Raw genomic sequence first — 20,813 nt, forward strand, 5'->3', positions numbered from 1 at the left:
TGGCGTCCTGCTGTGATTTGATTACTCCAGTCAAAGCTAAATTTCAGTAATAGACGTTCAGTGCTGATTGTATATGGGATGAATGAAAATATAAACACAGCAGAGGCCACACATTGTACACAGTTTATTTTTTTTTAGCCTTTTACACTGTAAAATGAAGATTTTTGCTGGGCAAATAAAAAGATATTCCTTGCAGTGGGGCTGTGATGCCCTGCAAAGGTTATTGATTTACTATAATAAATAGATTTACTTACCTGATCCTCCACTCCCTCAGTAGAAGGCACTCCCCCATGATCCAGCTGTGGACTGTCCCTCTACATCCTCATTTCCAGTGCAGGGCTATGGACCCTGCTCTGGTCTTGAGGATGGCAGGACGCTAGACCGATGCAGAATCTGCTGCAGTGACCAGTCTAGCTTCAGAGAGCAGAGGAGGATCAGGTAAGTAAATCTACTTTTATTGTTCCTCTAGATCAGCAATTACCCTCAAAGTGAAAGCAAAGCTCCACTACAAGAAATTATGTTTTATTTGCTGGGAGTTAAAATTCTTGACAATTGTTTAAAGAGCAGCTTGGTGCCTTTTTTTTTATAAAATGTAAAAGTCAGCAGCTGCAAATACTGTAGTTGCGGACTTTTAACAGATATACACTTACGGGCCCAGGAGTCCAGCACTGTCTTTACTGGGCCAGTTCTTCACCGGGCTTTGGATCTCCATCTTGGATGTGAGAAGCGCCTTCATATTGGATGTGAGAAGCTGTTGTAGTTTCCTGCCGGCTCTCCACTGCACATGCACAAGATGTGCTGCTATTTCAGAATGGTCCCGCAATCCTTGGACATATGACGTGACAGAATGCTGCTGGCAGGGGTGGGGGGAGTTCCAACTACTATAATTCTTGCCTAGGCAAGTAAAGCGAAAGTGAGAGCTGGTGCATAAAAAAAAAAAAAAAAAAAAAAACTTCCAAAAAAAGGGAAGAATGAGCAGAACTTTTACTTTTAAGTTTTGCTTTAAAATGGTTATAAACCTTAGACATAAAATATGAACAAAAGCATATCCCTCTTCAGTGTGTACTTGTCCCAATTAAGAGCACTAAGTGTCATTTCTGTCTGCTGCCTCATTTCTCTGCTATCAGCATGAATTACCTCTGACAAGTTTTTCTGACACCAAGAGAAAAATGGTGACAGGGAGGGGAGCTCCAGTTGATTGACAGCCTCAGCTTTATTGACAGCCTCAGCTTTGTTCCTGTGAGCTGTGCAGAGGGGGGCGTGCCCCTTCCCTCCAATCCTTTTCCTCACTGATCTCTGCAGAGTGTAACTTCAGCTCTCGGTCTCCTTTTTTTATGAACTCTCAGACAATCTTTCTAAAATTCAGCATTTTGAACATATGTAGAGAAGAGAAGACTGCAGAAAAAAAAAAAAAAAAAAAAGATACAAACTTATGTAGGATGATTTTTTTCATTTCTGTGTATCGCCTGAGGCCAGTCACTTCACTGGGTATATGTAAGGGTCTACAACCACTTTAACAGTAGTGGTGTGAACCTCCTGCGCTCCCAAGTGTTTTAAACTAATAAACAATATAAATAAATATGTGTATAAATCCCAAGGGAGGCTGCTAACATTAAATCATATACCAGTGATTATAATAGATAAAAGTAATAAAGAATGCAGCGCTACACTCAAATCATAAAAATATGTGAATGTGGGATCCCAAAATATCATATAAATTAAATAAATGTGACAGTGTTAACAATAAATATTAATTAGTGCTCATCAATAATACCATCAACACAAATATAATAAATAGCTCAAAACATGTGAAAGAACATATGAAAAAAACATATCCATATATATATATGCATAAACCAAAACTACACATATATATGATATAATCACACGTGCCTGTTGTGAAGTGAAATAACCATAATAATGGTACAAACGAAAGTGTATCTCAAAGTCCAAAAAATATTAATGGTGACAAAACAGTAAACGGTGCTTCCAAATAATACTGTTAGTGACCATAGGTGAAACTCGTGCAGATTTCTGAGTGTGTACAAATCTGAGAATCCAACCACCATCTGGATAAGCCTCTCACCTCATCCCTTCGACCCTTGCGGATCAAAGAGCAGTAGTGGATCCCCCTCACGGATCCTCCAAGCACAAAATCACTCCAAAGGCAGTTTTCTCAGAATTTAGTATTCCCACTCTGGCTCTTCTCCAGGAAAATGTTGTAGTATCAATCTCTCAAATGAGACAAAGGAATCCTCCTCTGCTGCCACTTCCAGCAAGGACTACTCTGTACTTCCTCCCACATGGAACTTCCTGTCTGTACCTCAGACAGGAAGTTCCATGTGGGAGGAAGTACAGAGTAGTCCTTGCTGGAAGTGGCAGCAGAGGAGGATTCCTTTGTCTCATTTGAGAGATTGATACTACAACATTTTCCTGGAGAAGAGCCAGAGTGGGAATACTAAATTCTGAGAAAACTGCCTTTGGAGTGATTTTGTGCTTGGAGGATCCGTGAGGGGGATCCACTACTGCTCTTTGATCCGCAAGGGTCGAAGGGATGAGGTGAGAGGCTTATCCAGATGGTGGTTGGATTCTCAGATTTGTACACACTCAGAAATCTGCACGAGTTTCACCTATGGTCACTAACAGTATTATTTGGAAGCACCGTTTACTGTTTTGTCACCATTAATATTTTTTGGACTTTGAGATACACTTTCGTTTGTACCATTATTATGGTTATTTCACTTCACAACAGGCACGTGTGATTATATCATATATATGTGTAGTTTTGGTTTATGCATATATATATATATATGGATATGTTTTTTTCATATGTTCTTTCACATGTTTTGAGCTATTTATTATATTTGTGTTGATGGTATTATTGATGAGCACTAATTAATATTTATTGTTAACACTGTCACATTTATTTAATTTATATGATATTTTGGGATCCCACATTCACATATTTTCATGATTTGAGTGTAGCGCTGCATTCTTTATTACTTTTATCTACAACCACTTTAGCCCCCGGGCACATCAAGCCCGATTTTGAAATTGTGCGACTTACAGTGAATTTGCATGATTTCAAAGTCGGCTGACTTGCCAATTTCCGGTACGATTTGCAAGACATCTGATACAGATGTCTATGCAAATCGCACCAAAAGTACTGCATGCACTACTTTAGAAATTGGTACGGCTCCGACCAAGTCAGAACCGCACCGAAATGACGGCTCTAATAGCGGACAATAGGGTGCGACTTGGCAAACGATTTGCAAATCACATGCCAAGTCGCACCAGATGTGCCTGGGTGTAAAGTTGGTCTCTTGAAAAAACTGCTACCCTGAACTGAAACCAATAAAATTCTCAAGAAAGAAATAACGGCTCCCTGTAAAGAAAAGGAAACTTAGGCCCCTTGCTCCAAATGTCCATTTTTCATCTGTCCATTTACAGATGAAAAACTGACACACATGTATTTCTATGGACTAGCGGATGTAAACGGATGATCCTCTATTTACATCCATTAATGTCTGCATCTGTTAACATCTGTTTTTTTGAATGGAAGAAAACCCTATTTTTCTTCTAAAAAAAACCCCAGAATGAATGAATGAATGAAAAACAGATGTAAATGGACAAAAAAACTGACAAAAAGGCAGATATAAAAAACAGACATATGGTCCGCTTTTGCATTGGTAAAGGATGTTAAAAAAAAAAAAAAAAAAAAAAAAAAAAACACGCATGAAAAATGGTTCTGTTTTTTCTTGGAAAAAATGTGACTGGATGAAAAAAACGGAATGCCCATGTGAAAGAACCCTTATCTATCTAACTGCCAATCTTCAGTGATCTATGGCACCCAGTCTTCAGTACCTGACACTTCTAGGAACCTCAGATGAGGGGTCACCCTCTGTGGTTTCACCTGCCAGCTTCTTTGTCACTACAGGCAGAGTGCAAGAGGGGGTGAGTGTCCCTAAACACATACTACCTGCATTCAGGGACATGAGTCCACACCTACATGAATGTCAATTTGGAAGCAGCGGCTGTGTCTGTGCAACAGCTACATCCCAATTGACAGAAATAGGACTACAATAACAAATACACCAACTACCTATGATTACAAATAGCAGTTGCATTCCTGAACTTGTTAACCACTTCAAGTCCGGACACTTTTACCCCCTTCCTGTCCAGGCCAATTTTCAGCGCTATCACACTTTGAATGACAATTGCGTGGTCATGCAACACTGTACCCATATACATTTTTTAGTATTTTTTCGAGACAGATAAAGCTTTATTTTGATGGTATTTATTCACCACTGGGATTTTTATTTTTTTTGCTATATAAATGAAAATGTCCAAAAATTTTTAAAAAATTGTGTTTTTCCTATAAAATTTAGCAAATAAATATTTCATCATAAATCTTGGCCAACATTTATTCAGTCATCTTTTTAGTAAAAAAACAAAAAAAAAAAAAAACAAAAACCCAATATTAGTTTATAACCAAAAATAATCATTTTTTAATTTTTTTTTATATTTATGGGTTTTTTTTTCTACATACGGTCACCCTAGCAGTACAGTGTCACCATGGTACTACTTGTGGGGGGTGATGAAGATTTATTTATTTATTTTTTTTACATTGATTGCTTTTACTCCCATAAAGGCTGTAAAAGCAATAACTTTTCCTCTCTGGCTGCATTCTTGCAGCCACTGAGAACTACGGTGTGAGCTGTGGTTGGTCACAGCTTGTCACATGGTACAAGGCTGTTGTGAATAGCCTTGTACCATGTGACCTCTGTGATCATTCATAGATTTCACACGTAGTAAGCAATGATGTCAGAAGTGACATCTTGCTTACTACTCTGCATGTGATCACTGATTGGCCAATCAGTGATCTCATGATCAGGACCTCGCATAGAGGTCCCATACGACGATCGGTGTTCTGCACCGGATCGCGGTGCTGCTCACTCCCAGGGAGTGCGCACAGTCCAAAATGGCGAGCGACGTTTATGAACAGCAACCCGCCCCTGGACTGCCACCGTCCGGTCGTTTATATACAGCGGCTGGACGGCAAGTGGTTAACCACTTCCCGTCCGGCCATTGTATATAAACGGCCGGACGGTGGCACTGCAGGGTCGGGTGGCCATCTATAAACGGCCTCCCCGCACCCTGCTTGTGCGCGCTCCCTGGGAGCGCGCAGCACCGCAATCCGGTGCCCGCTGTGTCCTCCGGAGTCAGTGAAACACCGATCGTCAGACGGGACCTCTGTACGAGGTCCCAATCATGTGATCACTGATTGGCCAATCAGTGATCACATGCAAAGTAGTAAGCAAGATGTCACTTCTGACATCATTGCTTACTACGTGTGAAATCTGTGAATGATCACAGAGGTCACATGGTACAAGGCTATTCACAAAAGCCTTGTACCATGTGACAAGCTGTGACCAATCACAGCTCACTCAGTACTTCTCAATGAGTGCAAGAATGCACACAGAGAGAAAGAGAAATGATTGCTTTTACATCCTATATGGGTGTAAAAGCAATCAGTGTAAAAAAAAAAAATCTTCATCACCCCCCACAAGTAGTACAGTGTCACCATGGTGACACTGTACTGCTAGGGTGACAGTATGTAAAAAAAAAAAAAAAATAATAATATAAAAATGTAAAAAAAATGTTTAAAAATTATAATTTTTGCTTATAAACTAATTTGGATTTTTTTTTTTACTAAAAAGATAACGGAATAAATTTTGGCTAAGATTTATGATGAAATATTATTTATTTGCAAAATTTTATAAAAAAAAACACTTTTTTTCAAAATTTTTGGACATTTCATTTAATAGCAAAAAAAAATACAAATCCCAGTGGTGAATAAATACCACCAAAATAAAGCTTTATCTGTCTAAAAAAAAAAATGGTAAAAAATTCATATGGGTACAGTGTTGCATGACCGCGCAACTGTCATTCAAAGTGTGATAGCGCTAAAAGCTGAAAATTGCCCTGGTCAGGAAGGGGGTAAAAGTGTCCGGTCTGGAAGTGGTTAACACATTAAGACCCCGATCACACTGGATTTGAAATGGCATGCAATTTTCCATGCCATGTGACTTACAAATCGCATGTCAAATCGCAGTTTATTGTCCGCAATTAGATCAGTCACATCAGTTCGGTCCTGACTTGGTCGGAGCCATACTGATTTCTAAAGTAGCACATGCACTACTTTTGGTGCGATTTGCATAGACATCTGTATCAGATGTCTTGCAAATTGCACCTGAAATTGGCATGTTATCCGACTTTGAAATCACGCGACTTCACTGTAAGTCGCACAATTTCAAGGTCGGGTTTGATGTGACCGGAGTGTAAAGTCATATATGGTGACATTTTGCACTATTAAGGTGAAGTATGGAGACACTTTGCACTAAGGCCTCATACACATATGCATCAAGGAAGCGGCAATAAGGGGTTGATCTGTGTTCTCACCCCCCCCCCCCCCCCCGATCACCTACCTACAAGCTGATATGGCACTAGTTTGGGTTCATACACATTGGCTGTGTTACAGTTTGGCAACATTTATACAGCATGTCACATTTAGCAGGCGGTCCTGCTTGCCAAGCACATCCATTGAAGTCAACAGAACTGCGCTTCAACCATGTGACAAACATTTGGCTTACAGTTGCTCTGTGGAACTTCACTGTAAAATCACCCTACGGATCGGAAAAAAAACAAAAAAAAAAACAAAAAAAAAAAAAACACATGCCAAACACATGCATTCAGAAGGTAGCAGTATCGCCTCCTAACTGCCTGTAAACTGGGTCTAAACCACCACCAAAAAACAATCCACCATGGTTTGCTTTTTAGAGGCAAGTTTAAAACCATTGCATGTGCGAACAAGGCTTAACGTGTTACTAAACCCATAACCCTGCATTCACTATATCTGGTCTCCCACAGTACATGGAAAAGTAATTATTTTAGTAAATATAAACTGCTAAACACCTTTTCTCATCAGCAATTAGAGCAGTCTTATGACTTTATCAGTGTCCAGCCAAGCACTGGTTAATCTTGTAGGAGGCGTTTTCATTCTCCTCTGACTGTCCTATGAGGCTGCATTACCCTTGACCCTCTGTCTGGACAGCGCTGTTTGGCCCTATGCTGATCACATGCACCCTCCCAAAAAAAAGGAAAAAACCTCTCTGCACATGTCCCCCTCTTAGATTCCAATTCTTTTTGACCAATTTTGGGGAGTAGGGGAGTAGATGGTATTGGTGATACTGGGGGGGGGGGGGCTGATAGTTATCACCTTGTTATATTTTTAAATGTTTTCTTTTTTAATTATATTGTGTGATCCCCAGAATGTTGACTTGGTTCCCACAAGTCTTCAGATACATTTGAACCCTGTTTTGATTGATGGCCCTTCCTTGTGGTCGTTGGAGGCTTCTTCCTGTTCACCCCGATACCACTAATCTATACCTAGCAGGAGCGCTCTCAGAGTGTGCGGATATCATCGACTGGTAATTGCTGTTGTTTGGTTTGTTCATATTTTGTTTTGTTGTATATATTTGCACTTGTTTATATCATTTATTGATTATATGTTTTTGGTTTGTTTTTGTTTTCTTTGATTCACTGTAGATACTCATGTTTTGCCCTCTTTCCCTGAACAAGTGGTTTTCGTCCCACGAAACATGTTGGAATCTATAACGCAAAGCATTTCTCATGGTTTCAAGTGGATACTATATTACCAGTTTCATCAACACCTAGTATGTCCTATGGTTGGGTGTTTTCTGTCTATATATGTATATATTTCCATTGATAACCATTTCATATACTATCTGTACAGTTGAGTCTACCTTGTTCTAAATTAGTGGCTGTAGTTCGCCATTGCCGATGCCCGTGACGTTCTTTACATCTTGGGCAGCGACCGTCGCCTACTATATCTTCCCCTTGCTGATTTTAATCATATGCCTTTTGGAAGGAAAATGTGTGGTAGAAAAAAGGTGCACAAGCACCACAGCCTTGAGAGGCTTGTGAAACAAAGGCGATTCAAGAATTTGGGGGAAATTCAAAAAGAGTGTGGACTAAAACAGGTGTCAGTGCTTCAAGAGCCACCACACACATGGGCTACAACTGTTGCATTCCTTGTGTCAAGCCACTCCTGAACCAGGATCAACGTTAGAAGCGTCTTACCTGGGCTGAGGATAAAAAGGACGGACTGTTGCTCAGTGGTCCAAAGTCCTCTTTTCAAATGAAAGCCATTTTGCATTTCATTTGGAAATCAAGGACCTATAGTCTGGAGGAAGGGCAGAGGCCCAGAATCCAAGTTGCATGAGGTCCGGTGTGAAGTTTACACAGTCCGTGATGATTTGGGGAGCCATGTCATCTGCTTGTGCTGGTCCACGGTGTTTTATCAAGTCCAAAGTCAGCACTTCATGCTTCCTGCTGCTGACCAGCTTTATGGAGATGCTGATTTCATTTTCCAGCTGGACTTGGCACCTTCAAAAGTAGCAATACTTGGTTTAATGATCATAGTATCACTGTGCTTGATTGGCCAGCAAACTTGCCTGACCTAAACTCCATAGATAACTTGTGGGGTATTGTCAAGAGGAAGATAAGGGACACCAGACCAAACAATGCAGAAGAGCTTAAGGCCGCTATCAAAGCAACCTGGGCTTCCATAACACCTCAGCCGTCCCAGAAGCTGATCGCCTCCATGGCACATTGATGCAGTAATTCATGCAAAAGTAGCCCCGACCAAATATTGAGTGCATACTATACTGTACATGGACATACTTTTCATTAAACCCCAAATTTGTAATCAGCACAACTACATATAAAATATATAACAATACAAATTACAGTGAATAAATAAAATAAATGAATATTAAATACCAATATTATAATGCAAGCTGAACACTTGTTAGTGAATTTCACCTCACCCTAACAAACTAATAAAAAATAAAAGCACAGCGCAACATAAGCACATCTACCCAAAAACAACATATAAACTCAATGAGTACAAAAAATATATAAACAAAGTTCAAAATGTGAACGCCCAATTGAATCTCTGTGACACATGCACATCCATGTGTGACTTACATGTGTTCACTTCTTCCTTACACCCACTTCTTCCTTACACAATTGGTGCACCTCAACCACACCAGGTGAAAAACCTGCTCACCTCCAATATATCATTTTAAGCTCATCTCATTCAAAATAAAAGCAGCCCTTCTGGTCCCGAAATCCACTTCTTATCCAGGTGATATCCCTCTTCTCCTCCGCTTATGCTCAGAGATTGATTGATGTGTTTGAAGGACACTAGACATCTTTTGCAACTTTTGGGTTCCATCCAAAGTGAACATCCCAGTTATTTAGTGACAGCTGATGTCAGCTCACTATATACCATCATTAAACACTGGGATACTATTGAGGTAAAATGAGCATTGGGGAATTCTGACCCATCAAGAAAACATCTTAAATATATTATTGAGCGTTTGGATTTTGGTCTACATCATAATTATTTTTGGTATGACCAACAGTATTTCCTTCAGGGCACCAGGGTAAAATATGGGAGCAGGGTTTGCTCCCAGTGTGGCCAACATGTTTTTGGCACACTGGGAAGAAGAGGCAGTTTTTAAAGGATAAACCGACCCAGCTTATTTGAAATAACTATAAGTCAGCACACAAAAATACATAACACATAATATCCCCTAAAGTCGCATGATTATCCTTCCCCTGAAGTACCAGTATACAATATATCAACCGACTTAAATAAACAAACTCAAAGTCCCAAAAGTAAAATGTCCAAAATTTTAAATAAAAACCCAAAAATGTCCAACGTGATATCCAAATCTTGATGGATAAGTGCTCACTACTCCAAAACGAATCTGAAGATAAAACTCAGATGTTCTTCATATACCTCAAAAAAAAAACAAAATCTAGACATAGTGTATTATCTCAAGCACCACAAGTATAGTGCCACACATACAGCATGCAAAACACTATAGTGTCACAGCATTCGTGAAAAGGATACTCAATAGATATCACTGCAAACCATATAAAAAAATGCATAATTACCCTAAATAATAACCCTGATAATTTTTTGATTTAGGGCAATTATGCATTTTTTATATGGTTTGCAGTGATATCTATTGAGTATCCTTTTCACGAATGCTGTGACACTATAGTGTTTTGCATGCTGCATGTGTGGCACTATACTTGTGGTGCTTGAGATAATACACCATGTCTAGATTTTGTTTTTTTTTTTTAGGTATATGAAGAACGTCTGAGTTTTATCTTCAAATTCGTTTTGGAGTAGTGAGCACTTATCCATCAAGATTTGGATATCACGTTGGACATTTTTGGGTTTTTATTTAAAATTTTGGACATTTTACTTTTGGGACTTTGAGTTTGTTTATTTAAGTCGGTTGATATATTGACCCAGCTTATTTGCTATAAAAGATTTATTGATGATCTGTTCATGTTTTGGGAAGGGGACGAAGAGAGTCTCCTTTCCTTCATGAGCGATTTGGATCAGAATATTAAAAATATTACTTTATCATGGAAATAGGATACATTAAACGTGGTGTTCTTGGACCTAGAGCTTATGTCGAGGGGGGGGGGGGTTGTGAGCACAAAAAATTACTGTAAGCAGACAGACAGAAATGGATATATTGCTGTAGATAGCTGTCACCATAAGCCCTGGCTTTTCAAAATCCCTAAGGATAGTACAATTGGGGTGTATGCAGAACCGGGGGCAGAAGGATGAGCATAGGATTCTATTGGATTAGAATGTTCAGTGGAGGAAGGTGGAGAATATCTTCCGGAAATATTGGAATCTTTTATTAAATGGATACAATTTTGGAGAAGGTATTACCGATATACCTGAGGTCCGTGTATAAAAAAAAAGTCTTCGTAATGTTATTTCGCCTGGGGTATTGGACCCCCCCCCCCCCCCCAACAACAAATAGAGTGACAGGATTATTGATTTAAAGGGCTTCTATACTTGTGGGAGATGTTTAACGTGTAGAACCTTTAGGGTTAATGATAAAAGTAGAAAGGAGTTTGTCGTTCCTACCCCGGGGAAGTCATACAATATTAAAGATTTTATTACATGCACCACAGAAGGTGTCATATACATGATGGAGTGCCCTTGTTGCATCCAGTATGTGGGACGCACCTCTAGACCTTTGTATATTAGAATACGGGAGCATCTCCTAGATTGTGAGCTCTAAGGAGCCGGGCTCTCTGTTTCCTCTTGTACCAAATTGTTTTGTAACTGTACTGTCTACCTTCGTTTTGTAAAGCGCTGCGCAAACTGTTGGTGCTATATAAATCCTGCAGAATAATAATATGAATAATATTTGTAAAGGAAAGAGGACGCATTGTTTCTAAACATTTTAGGGATTTTCATAATAAGGATCCCAAGGGATTGAAGTTTTGAGGGGTAGAGAAGGTTGATATGCATTGGAGGGGGTAACAATGTTATTAGGCCTTTAGGCAAAAGGGAATCCTTTTGGATTTTTGAAACCAAGGTGCCAACTCCTAGGGGTTTTAATGTGGATTAGGATTTGATTTATTTTATTTCAAATAGTTGAGTAAAGCAATTTTATGTCTATTTTTATTACTTTTTTATTGCATTTTAGTTCATCTTTATTTCATATTATTTATTTCATTTTATTTATATTTCATTTGGTTTTTATGTATTTGTATTAGTGCAATATTATTTATAAGGTGGATGTAAGATGAAGGTATTTATCACTTTGCATCATCTGGAGATAGTGTATAATATCGGTGGTTGTATATTTGAGTGCAATACCCAGAAGTGGTGTTTTTCATACTTCTGGGGACATGAAGGTATTGTTTCAGGAGCAATATTGAAAGGCTGACTTGGATAGCAGTATTTTCCAGCTTGGGGTGAAGGATGACGCATTTCCAGTAAGGGATTCTGGTCTAGGGATGGCGCACTTTTGGTCCGGCGTCAGTCGCTGCCCTTCTGGATATTGCACTGTGTGTCTCCATGTGGATTTATTAGACTATTTAAGGCTCGGCATTATTGACTCCCCCACCTACTGAAGAAGCCCATATGTGGGCACAACGTGTCTAGGGACAAGGAGCTGATCTCTATCATGATCGTTTGCGGTCATCTTGGTAGCGAAGTGGTGAGCAATTGGATCACTGGAGTTATATGCTGATTTTACATGAGGATTATGCAAGTATGATTTTAACTGTGGGGATAAAATAAAGTCTCAAAACGGAAAGCACAATGCTTTGGCCTTTTTATTATATGGTACACGCATTATTATTATTATTATACAGTATTTATAAAGCGCCAATGGTTTGCTCAGCGCTGTACATTACAAAGGGGGACAGAACATGTGACAGAACAATACCAATACAATGCAAAACATGAGGGGATTGAGGGCCCTGCTCTTTCAAGCTTACAATCTAGGAGACCCATCAATCTCTGAGAAAAAGCATTGGAGAAGCGGGATATCACCTTGATAAGAAGTGGATTTCGAGACCAGAAGGGCTGCTTTATTTTAAATGCAATGAGCTTAAAATTGATATATTGGAGGTGAGCAGGTTTTTCACCTGGTGTGGTGGAGGTGCAACAATTGTGTAAGGAAGGATACAATTAATCTAACACACATCTAAGTCACACGTGGATGTGTCACAGAGATTCAACTGGGTGATCACATTTTGGACTTTGGTTATATATTATTTTGCACTAATTGAGTTTATATGTTGTTTTTGGGAAGATGCGCTTATGTTGCGCTGTGCTTTTATTTTTATTAATGCTTTTCAGTAAGCCAACAGTTCTGTATTAAAAATCTTTTTTTTTTTTTTATTGGTCTTATGTAATATTCTAATTTTCAGAAATGCGGAATTTTGGGTTTTCACTAACTGTAAGCCATAATCATCAAAATTAAAAGAAAGAAATGTTTGAAATTTATCACTCCGTGTGTAATGAATCTATAGACTATACGAATTTCACTTTTTTTAATTGAATTACTGAAATAAAGTTACCTTTTTGATGATATTCTAATGTATTGTGATGCACTTATATTTCATGTTATTTTCTGTCCAATTTTTGTAAGTTACTTTCAATAAATGAGATATATATATATACATACATACATACATACATACATACATACATACATACATACATACATACACTACTCACTTTTGTTGCCAGCGGTTTAGACATTAGTGGCTGTGTGTTGTGTTATTTTGAGGGGACAGCAAATTTACACTGTTAAAATATTTACAATAATGTGAGGGGTGTACTCCCTTCTGGGAGATACTGTATATATATATATATATATATATATATATATATATATATATATATATATATTTTTTTTTTAAACTGTCTATTTTGGTTTTTGGCCAAGTGCATCCTGAACTTTCATTTCGGTGTACCACTAGTCAATACAGGAGAAGAGCCTGTACAATTGCACTTCTAAATAAATGATTGTATATAGTGCCAACAATTTACACAGCTCTGTACAAATACTGTACATTCAGATCAGTCCCTGCCCCAAAGGAGCTTACAATCTAAGGTCCCTATCTTCTATGCATGCACACACATAATAGGGCTGATTTAGACAGGCGCTCAAACCTACCAGCATGTCTTTTGAAAGAACATCAGTGAATATGCAAACTCCATGCAGCTAGTGTCCTGGACAAGAATTTAAACAGAGGACCATAGTGCTAAAAAATAATTAGGACTAGAAGTGCTGAGCACTAAGCCACTGCCCTGCCCACCGTGCAAACAATTCCAGCACAACTATAGCAGAATGTGACAGAGCGAAGATTAGAAATCATTTTAAACGTGTTCCCTCCAAGGGCTAGAAGTTCAAGGAGTGTATTTGTGAAAAAAAAACCCCAAAAAAACACAGTTATCAGTTTAAATTGCTCACACTGCATGCCTGGAGGTGTATTTGTCCAGTTAAACTGCTGGTACATCCATACTGAGGCAAATCCCATCCACGGCACCACCTGCCTGGAGTTTGCATGTTCTCCCTGTGCCTGCGTGGGTTTCCTCCGGGTACTCCGGTTTCCTCCCACACTCCAAAGACATGCTGGTAGGTTAATTGGATCTTGTCTAAATTGCCCTAATATGTGTATGTATGAATGTGAGTTAGGGACCTTAGATTGTACGCCCCTTGAGGGTTAGGGACTGATGTGAATGTTCAATATATATGTGTAAAGCGCTGTGTAAATGGACAGCACTATATAAGTACCTGAAATAAATAAATTCAAACATTTTCCAATGTCCTCTACAGGTGAATGTTTTTCATCAAAAATAGGGTGGCTCTTGAAAATGACACACTATGGCCACTAGATGGCATTGTGGATCATAAATAATAATTACTTATTTTCTATAATCCTCAGCTCCATCTAGTGACCATATTGTGGTTTTCTTGCAACATTTTTTTTTCTTTAATTCGAATATATAATACTCAATCTGTAGAGGAAATAGGAGAACATTTTTTCACCCCCATTCACACAGAAGATATGTACCAGAGGTTTGACTGGACAAATACCTTTTTTTCTATAAATACACACCCAAGCATACAGTGTGAGCAATCGGAGCCGATTCAGCAGAAAGACGACCATGCATGACTCACAGACTATGGTGAATTTGGATAACATGAACAGGCATGCTTGGAGGGAGGACTAAAAAAAAAAAAAAAAAAAAATCTAAGAGATGTATGTATTTGAATTTTATAACCCAAGCCGAGTCCCAGTTGGGAACATTTGTCCTCACTTCCTGTGCTGGTGACACTCATTATTGGAAGTGAAGAGGAAATCTTCCTCAAAAGGGGCTCTTGAAGCGCTTAGAAAACAGACTCCAGCCGGATCACATTCAGTTTGCTAAAGAACTGTGTATCATAATCAACTCCTATGTATTTTTAGAACATACATTTCACCCTTTGCAAGTCAGGGAGTACAGTCCCTCACCTCTAATATACACAGCAGGTACCATGTTGTGGGAGGGGGTCAGGTAGTACAGTAATATACACAGTATGTACCATGTTGTGGAGGGGGGGTGTCAGGTCAGGAAGTACAGCAATATACACAGTACAGGTCAGGCAGAAGAGCAATATACACAGCACATACCATGTTGTGGTTAGGAGGGGGTCAGGCAGTACAGCAATATACACATCACATACCATGTTGTGATTAGGAGGGGGGTCAGGCAGTACATCAATATACACAGCACATACCATGTTGTGGTTAGGAGGGGGTCAGGCAGAACAGCAATATACACAGCCCATACCACGTTGTGATTAGGAGGGGGTCAGGCAGTACAGCAATATACACAGCACATACCATGTTGTGATTAGGAGGGGGTCAGGCAGTACAGCAATATACACAGCACATACCATGTTGTGATTAGGAGGGGTCAGGCAGAACAGCAATATACACAGCCCATACCACGTTGTAGTTAGGAGGGGGTCAGGCAGCACAGCAATATACACAGCACATACCACGTTGTGGTTAGGAGGGGGTCAGGCAGCACAGCAATATACACAGCACATACCACGTTGTGGTTAGGAGGGGGTCAGGCAGCACAGCAATATACACAGCACATACCACGTTGTGGTTAGGAGGGGGTCAGGCAGTACAGCAATATACACAGCCCATACCACGTTGTGGTTAGGAGGGGGTCAGGCAGTACAGCAATATACACAGCCCATACCATGTTGTGGTTAGGAGGGCATCAGGCAGTACAGCAATATACACAGCACATACCATGTTGTGATTAGGAGGGGGTCAGGTCAGGCAGTACAGCAATATACACAGCCCATAGTTGTGATTAGGAGGGGGTCAGGTCAGGCAGTACAGCAACATACACAACCCATACCATGTTGTGATTAGGAGGGGGTCAGGCAGTACAGCAATATACACAGCCCATACCATGTTGTGGTTAGGAGGGGGGTCAAGTCAGGCAGTACAGCAATATACATAGCACATACCAAGTTCTGATGGTCTGGGGGGGGGGGGGGGGGAGAGGTGTGAAGTCAGGCAGTACAGCAATATACACAGCCCATACCATGTTGTGATTAGGAGGGGGGTCAGGCAGTACAGCAATATACACAGCCCATACCATGTTGTGGTTAGGAGGGGGGTCAAGTCAGGCAGTACAGTAATATACACAGCACATACCATGTTGTGATGGTCTGGGGGGGGGGGGAGGTGTCAAGTCAGGCAGTACAGCAATACACACAGCACATACCATGTTGTGATGGTCTGGGGGGGGTGTAAAGTCAGGCAGTACAGCAATACAACACAGCACATACCATGTTTGCTTAGCAGGGGGTCAAGTCAGACAGCACATACCATGTTGTGGTTCAGAGGGGGGAGTCAGGTCACGCAGTACAGCCATCCCACACCTCTAATATACACAGCATGTACAATGTTTTGGGAAGGCGGGTGTCATGCACTACTGCCCCATCCTATAATAAACACAGCACATACCATGTTGTCAAGGTGGGGGGGGGGGGGGGGGTTGGTGTCAGGTCAGGCCTCCACCTCTAATATACACACAGCACTTACCATGCTATGGCAAAAAAAGGGGGGGGGTGTAAGGTCAGGCAGTACAGCCACCCAACTATACTAAACACAGCACGTACCATGTTGTTGAAAAGGGAGGGGGGGGTCAGGCAGTGAAGTAATATACTCAGAACGTACCATGTTGTTCCCAGGCCGTGTCCCTGTTGCGCTTCCGGTGTGGCGGCCTGCAGCCCGGAGCGGGGCTGAGGTGTCAGGTGTGCGGTGGGGTTCGGGCCCGGGGAGCTGGGCTCGGCCCGCTGTGAAGGTGCAGCCTCCAGCCCGGAGTGGGAGGCCCGGGCACGGCAGGCCGGGAAATGAACGCGTTGCTATGCAACCTCTCTTAAAGGGACCGCGACTTCGGGAGAGAAGGCTGGGGTCAGCCAGGACAGAGCCCTGCTTACATAATTCTCTGAGAGCTGTCCTTCACAGGGCATGAGAGCACTGGCCTCCCTCCCTGGGAGCACTGACAGAGCTCTGCGCCATCTATGTACAAGCTGAGTATACATATATATTCCTCACTGCAGGCACAGAGCAGTCATGGGCACTCAGGAAAGTGATCATTATAAACACAACTATGTATAAAACTGTGTATGGAGGATTCATTCACCTTCACATAACCCCCCCCAAAAACTGATGACTAATTGGTGTCTGTAGATAAAAACAAACTGTGCAGCTGAATCAAAGTCGGATAATGCCCTTGCTATAGGTGTAGGCCATTTACATACATCCCGAAGCTTGACAGCAGTATTTCTAGGAGGTTGCTAGGGATGTTGCTAAGAGAAGCCTAGCTGTCACTATTCACCTCCACCATCACAGGAATGAGCTCAGAGCTACTACATCAGAAGAAAGTGCCAACAGTTTGACAGCACTTTACAATATAAAGGGGGACACTACAATTACAATACAGTTCAGTACACAAGTAATAGGATGGCCTTGCTCATGGAGCTTACAATCTAAAGAGAGGGGGAGGTGATACAAAAAGTTATAGCTGCGGGGGATGATGGAGGTGACTCAAGTATGGCTTTTTTAGGTGGAGGTGGGGTTAAGTTTCCCTGAATAAATGAGTGTTCAAGGCTCTCCTAAAGGCGGACAGGGTAGGAGCTGAGCGGACTTACTAGGGTTGGGAGTTCCAGAAGATGGGAGAGGTTCTGAAAAAGTCCTAGAAGCAAGTATGGGAGGAGGAAATGAACACAAATCTCCCCAATGGAACACAGATGGCAATAGAACCTGACACGGGTAATAACCTTCCCTTGCTCTATCCAAAATGGAAAGAAACGTTTGCATTTAGTTCTATTTGGAAATAAACCCTGAAATCTTTCCCTGCCTTGTTTCTCCATGCTGCTAGGTTGGTTGGTGACATGCTTAGGCAGTAGTCATATGGGTTGGGGGAGGGGGGCTTGTATCAATGTAGTGGTCTCCCTGCATAGGTCTGACCCCCCCCCCCCCCCCCCCCGCCACTTAGTGAGACCAGTAGTTCTGTGATTGGCAATGTGCATACTCCATGCTGAATGTAGAGCACTAGCTGTGGCTCAGCAGACAGCGTGGTGGGCCGACCTCTGCAGATTGACCACTGATTTCACACAGAAACAAGAGTCCTTTTCTGCAGCATGCTGGCAGGGAGAAGGCTTTTCTTCTCAGGATGTGTCTGCTTCCTAAAGAACTAAAGAAAACCAACTGCAAGACTTTTTCAAACCTTTTGTTGTGATTCACACGGAATGTGTTTAACTGTGGAACGAAACCCATGGATTAAACAGTTTCAAAACATTTACATTTGGCAAAGCTAACTGTCACATTTGCAGGGGCTCACAACCAAACTGTCGAACTATCAAATGGTTGGTGTCATAACTGATCACTGATGGTCAGCACCATGGCAGTTGCAGATCAAACAGAGGCCAAGATGGCAACTTCCTTGGCTGAAAAGGTTAGGATGGTTTAGTTCCAATGAGGGCCAGTTCATACTATTCACACTACATGCGTTTCAGCTGCTTTTTTTTCTGCATCCAAAACGGAAAGTAATTTATATGGTTGTCAATGTCATAGTTCACATCAGTGCTTGAAGTTCCAGTGCGTTGCGGTTGCAGTAAAAAAAAAATCTGGTGCAGCTGTGCATAGTATCCAATCAGCTTCAAGGTTTACTTGTTGAAGCTTAAAGTGTTACTAAACTCATATCTATATATGCAAAAGGAGCCAGCCTGACGTGACCTAGCAAGACTTCATTTTTCTGACTAAAGTTCCACTTTAACCGCTTCCCAACCACGCTATAGCTGAAAGACGGCTACAGCGCGGTTGTTCAGTTCTGGGAGGGCGTTCACAGACCCAGAACGCACCCCCTGTGCATCCCCAGCGGTGCGCACCCGGTGATCGCTGTGTCATACGTGATTAGGTAAAAGGCCAATCACAGCGGCCTATTACCACGTGATCAGCTGTGTCCAATGACACAGGAGATCACAAAGTAAATACAGTTGCCGGTTATCGGCAGGACTTTCCTCACACTGTCACAGCGTGAGGAAAGTACTGCAGATAACCGGCAAATGTGACAGGGAAGATCTGCACTGATAATCAGGGCACTGATTATCAGTGCCGCCCAGCAGTGTCACCCATCAGTGCCCAGAAATGCCACCTGTCACTGCCCAGCAGTGCTGCCAGTCAGTGCCGTATAATCAGTACCCATCATTGCTGCATATCAGTGCATCATCAGTGCCTCCTCATCAATGCCCACCAGTGCCGCCTCATCAGTGCCAATCATTGCTACCTATCAGTGCCACCTCATCAGTGCCCACCAGTGCTACCTATCAGTGCAGCTTCATCAATGCACATCAGTAAAGGAGAAAAATTACCTGTTTGCAAAATTTTATAATAGAAACAAAGAAAACCTTTTTTTTTCAAATTTTAAAATAAAACATCCAGTGGAGAGTAAATCCCACTAAAAGAAAGCTCTATTTGTGTGAAAAAAAAAAGATAAAAACTTCATATGGGTACAGTGTTGCATGACCACGTAATTGTCATTCAAAGTGCAACAACACTGAAAGCTGAAAATTGGCCTGGGCAGGAAGGGGGTAAAGTGCCTGGTAGGCTAGTGGTTAACTGAAAGTTCTGATGGGCTTTAAAGTTTTGGATGGAGTGAGGAAGGATAAGAAGCATAGTCTGGTTTTTACTTCTAGTCTATTTAGAGATTTCCCCTCGCTGACTACCACAACTGTTTCACCAAACAGGAAGTAAAGTATATGTGCAATAGGAATACAGACAGAAATAATAGGCTGATAATTTTCTATTTAAGAAAGTATATATTTTTTTCTGTCAGTGGCCTGGTTGGAGATGTTCCCTCACTTCCCTTATACTAAAACTATCAGTAAGCCAGGGGAAATCAGATCTAACTCAGCTTTTATATAGCAGCAAGAAATGGACAGGAGGACTAATCCTTCCCCACTCCATCCAAGACTACAAAAATGTTGGTTGGACATTAATGTAAAAATAATGGTATCCCTTTGCAACATAAGGACAGTACTATTGGTGGCATAATAATATCCATAGGAGCCCATGTGGCTACTATGGGGCCTGGGGGTGGAAGGGGACCCCAATAGGGAGGTTGTTGACCTGACAGGAGGAGTAATCAGGATGCTCACTAGTCATAAATCCTCTTTGCTTTCAGTGTAGGATGTAGAATTTGTTTAGGGGTCTGAGCAGTGTAGATCTCTTGTGGAAAAGCGTGTCCTCCACTGGCTAATGTGGTTTCTTCTACCCTACTTCACTATAGTGTCCTGCAAAAACTAGGGATCAGCAGATACAGGGGCGGACTGACAACTCATGGGGCCCCCGGGCAATAGGGGATCATGGGGCCCCTGTGACCTCGCCCAAACCCAAAAAAGCCTATGAAAAAGCCAATGAAAGGTACCAGGGGCATCTCATGGGGCCCCCTCGGGCAGTGCCAGAGTGCTCAAATGGTCAGTCCGCCCCTGAACAGGTACCACTGTGGCAGGTGGGGAGAGGGGGGTACTATTTAAACGGCCTAACGCATTGACTAGGATCATCATCAGGAGTGAAGTTACTGCAAACCAGCTGATGGACATGAAGTTGTTTTCTTCCCAGGGTGCTACTGCCTCTGCCATTTCTCTAACAGGTTGCTTCAAAACAGAAGTACTAACAAACTATGTTGGCAATACCTCTCTAGGGTCACAGGAGTACATCATTTGATGGGGCAGAGCAGCATCAGGTTTGGGAAGGATCCCAACAATATTGTGGGGATCCACTCTGCTGCCTGATTGACAGCTGGC

The 20,813-nt window shown here is 41.4% G+C and overlaps 1 protein-coding gene across 1 annotated transcript in view; it reads right to left on the reverse strand.

Annotated features, from left to right (window-relative positions):
• The window catches only part of ZYG11B (zyg-11 family member B, cell cycle regulator), a 71,294-nt gene extending 54,318 nt beyond the window's left edge, over positions 1-16,976 (reverse strand). Inside the window, exon 1 of the mRNA XM_089666577.1 lies at positions 16,681-16,976. Coding sequence (XP_089522703.1) covers positions 16,681-16,683 — 3 coding nt within the window. The 5' untranslated portion in view covers positions 16,684-16,976. The remainder of the gene's footprint in view (positions 1-16,680) is intronic.
• Between the last annotated feature and the right edge of the window lie 3,837 nt (positions 16,977-20,813).

This window comes from Staurois parvus, unplaced genomic scaffold (genome assembly GCF_062004578.1).
Source record: "Staurois parvus isolate SC_StPar_1 unplaced genomic scaffold, SC_StPar_1.0 ptg002753l, whole genome shotgun sequence".
In the NCBI taxonomy this organism is placed as follows: domain Eukaryota; kingdom Metazoa; phylum Chordata; class Amphibia; order Anura; family Ranidae; genus Staurois; species Staurois parvus.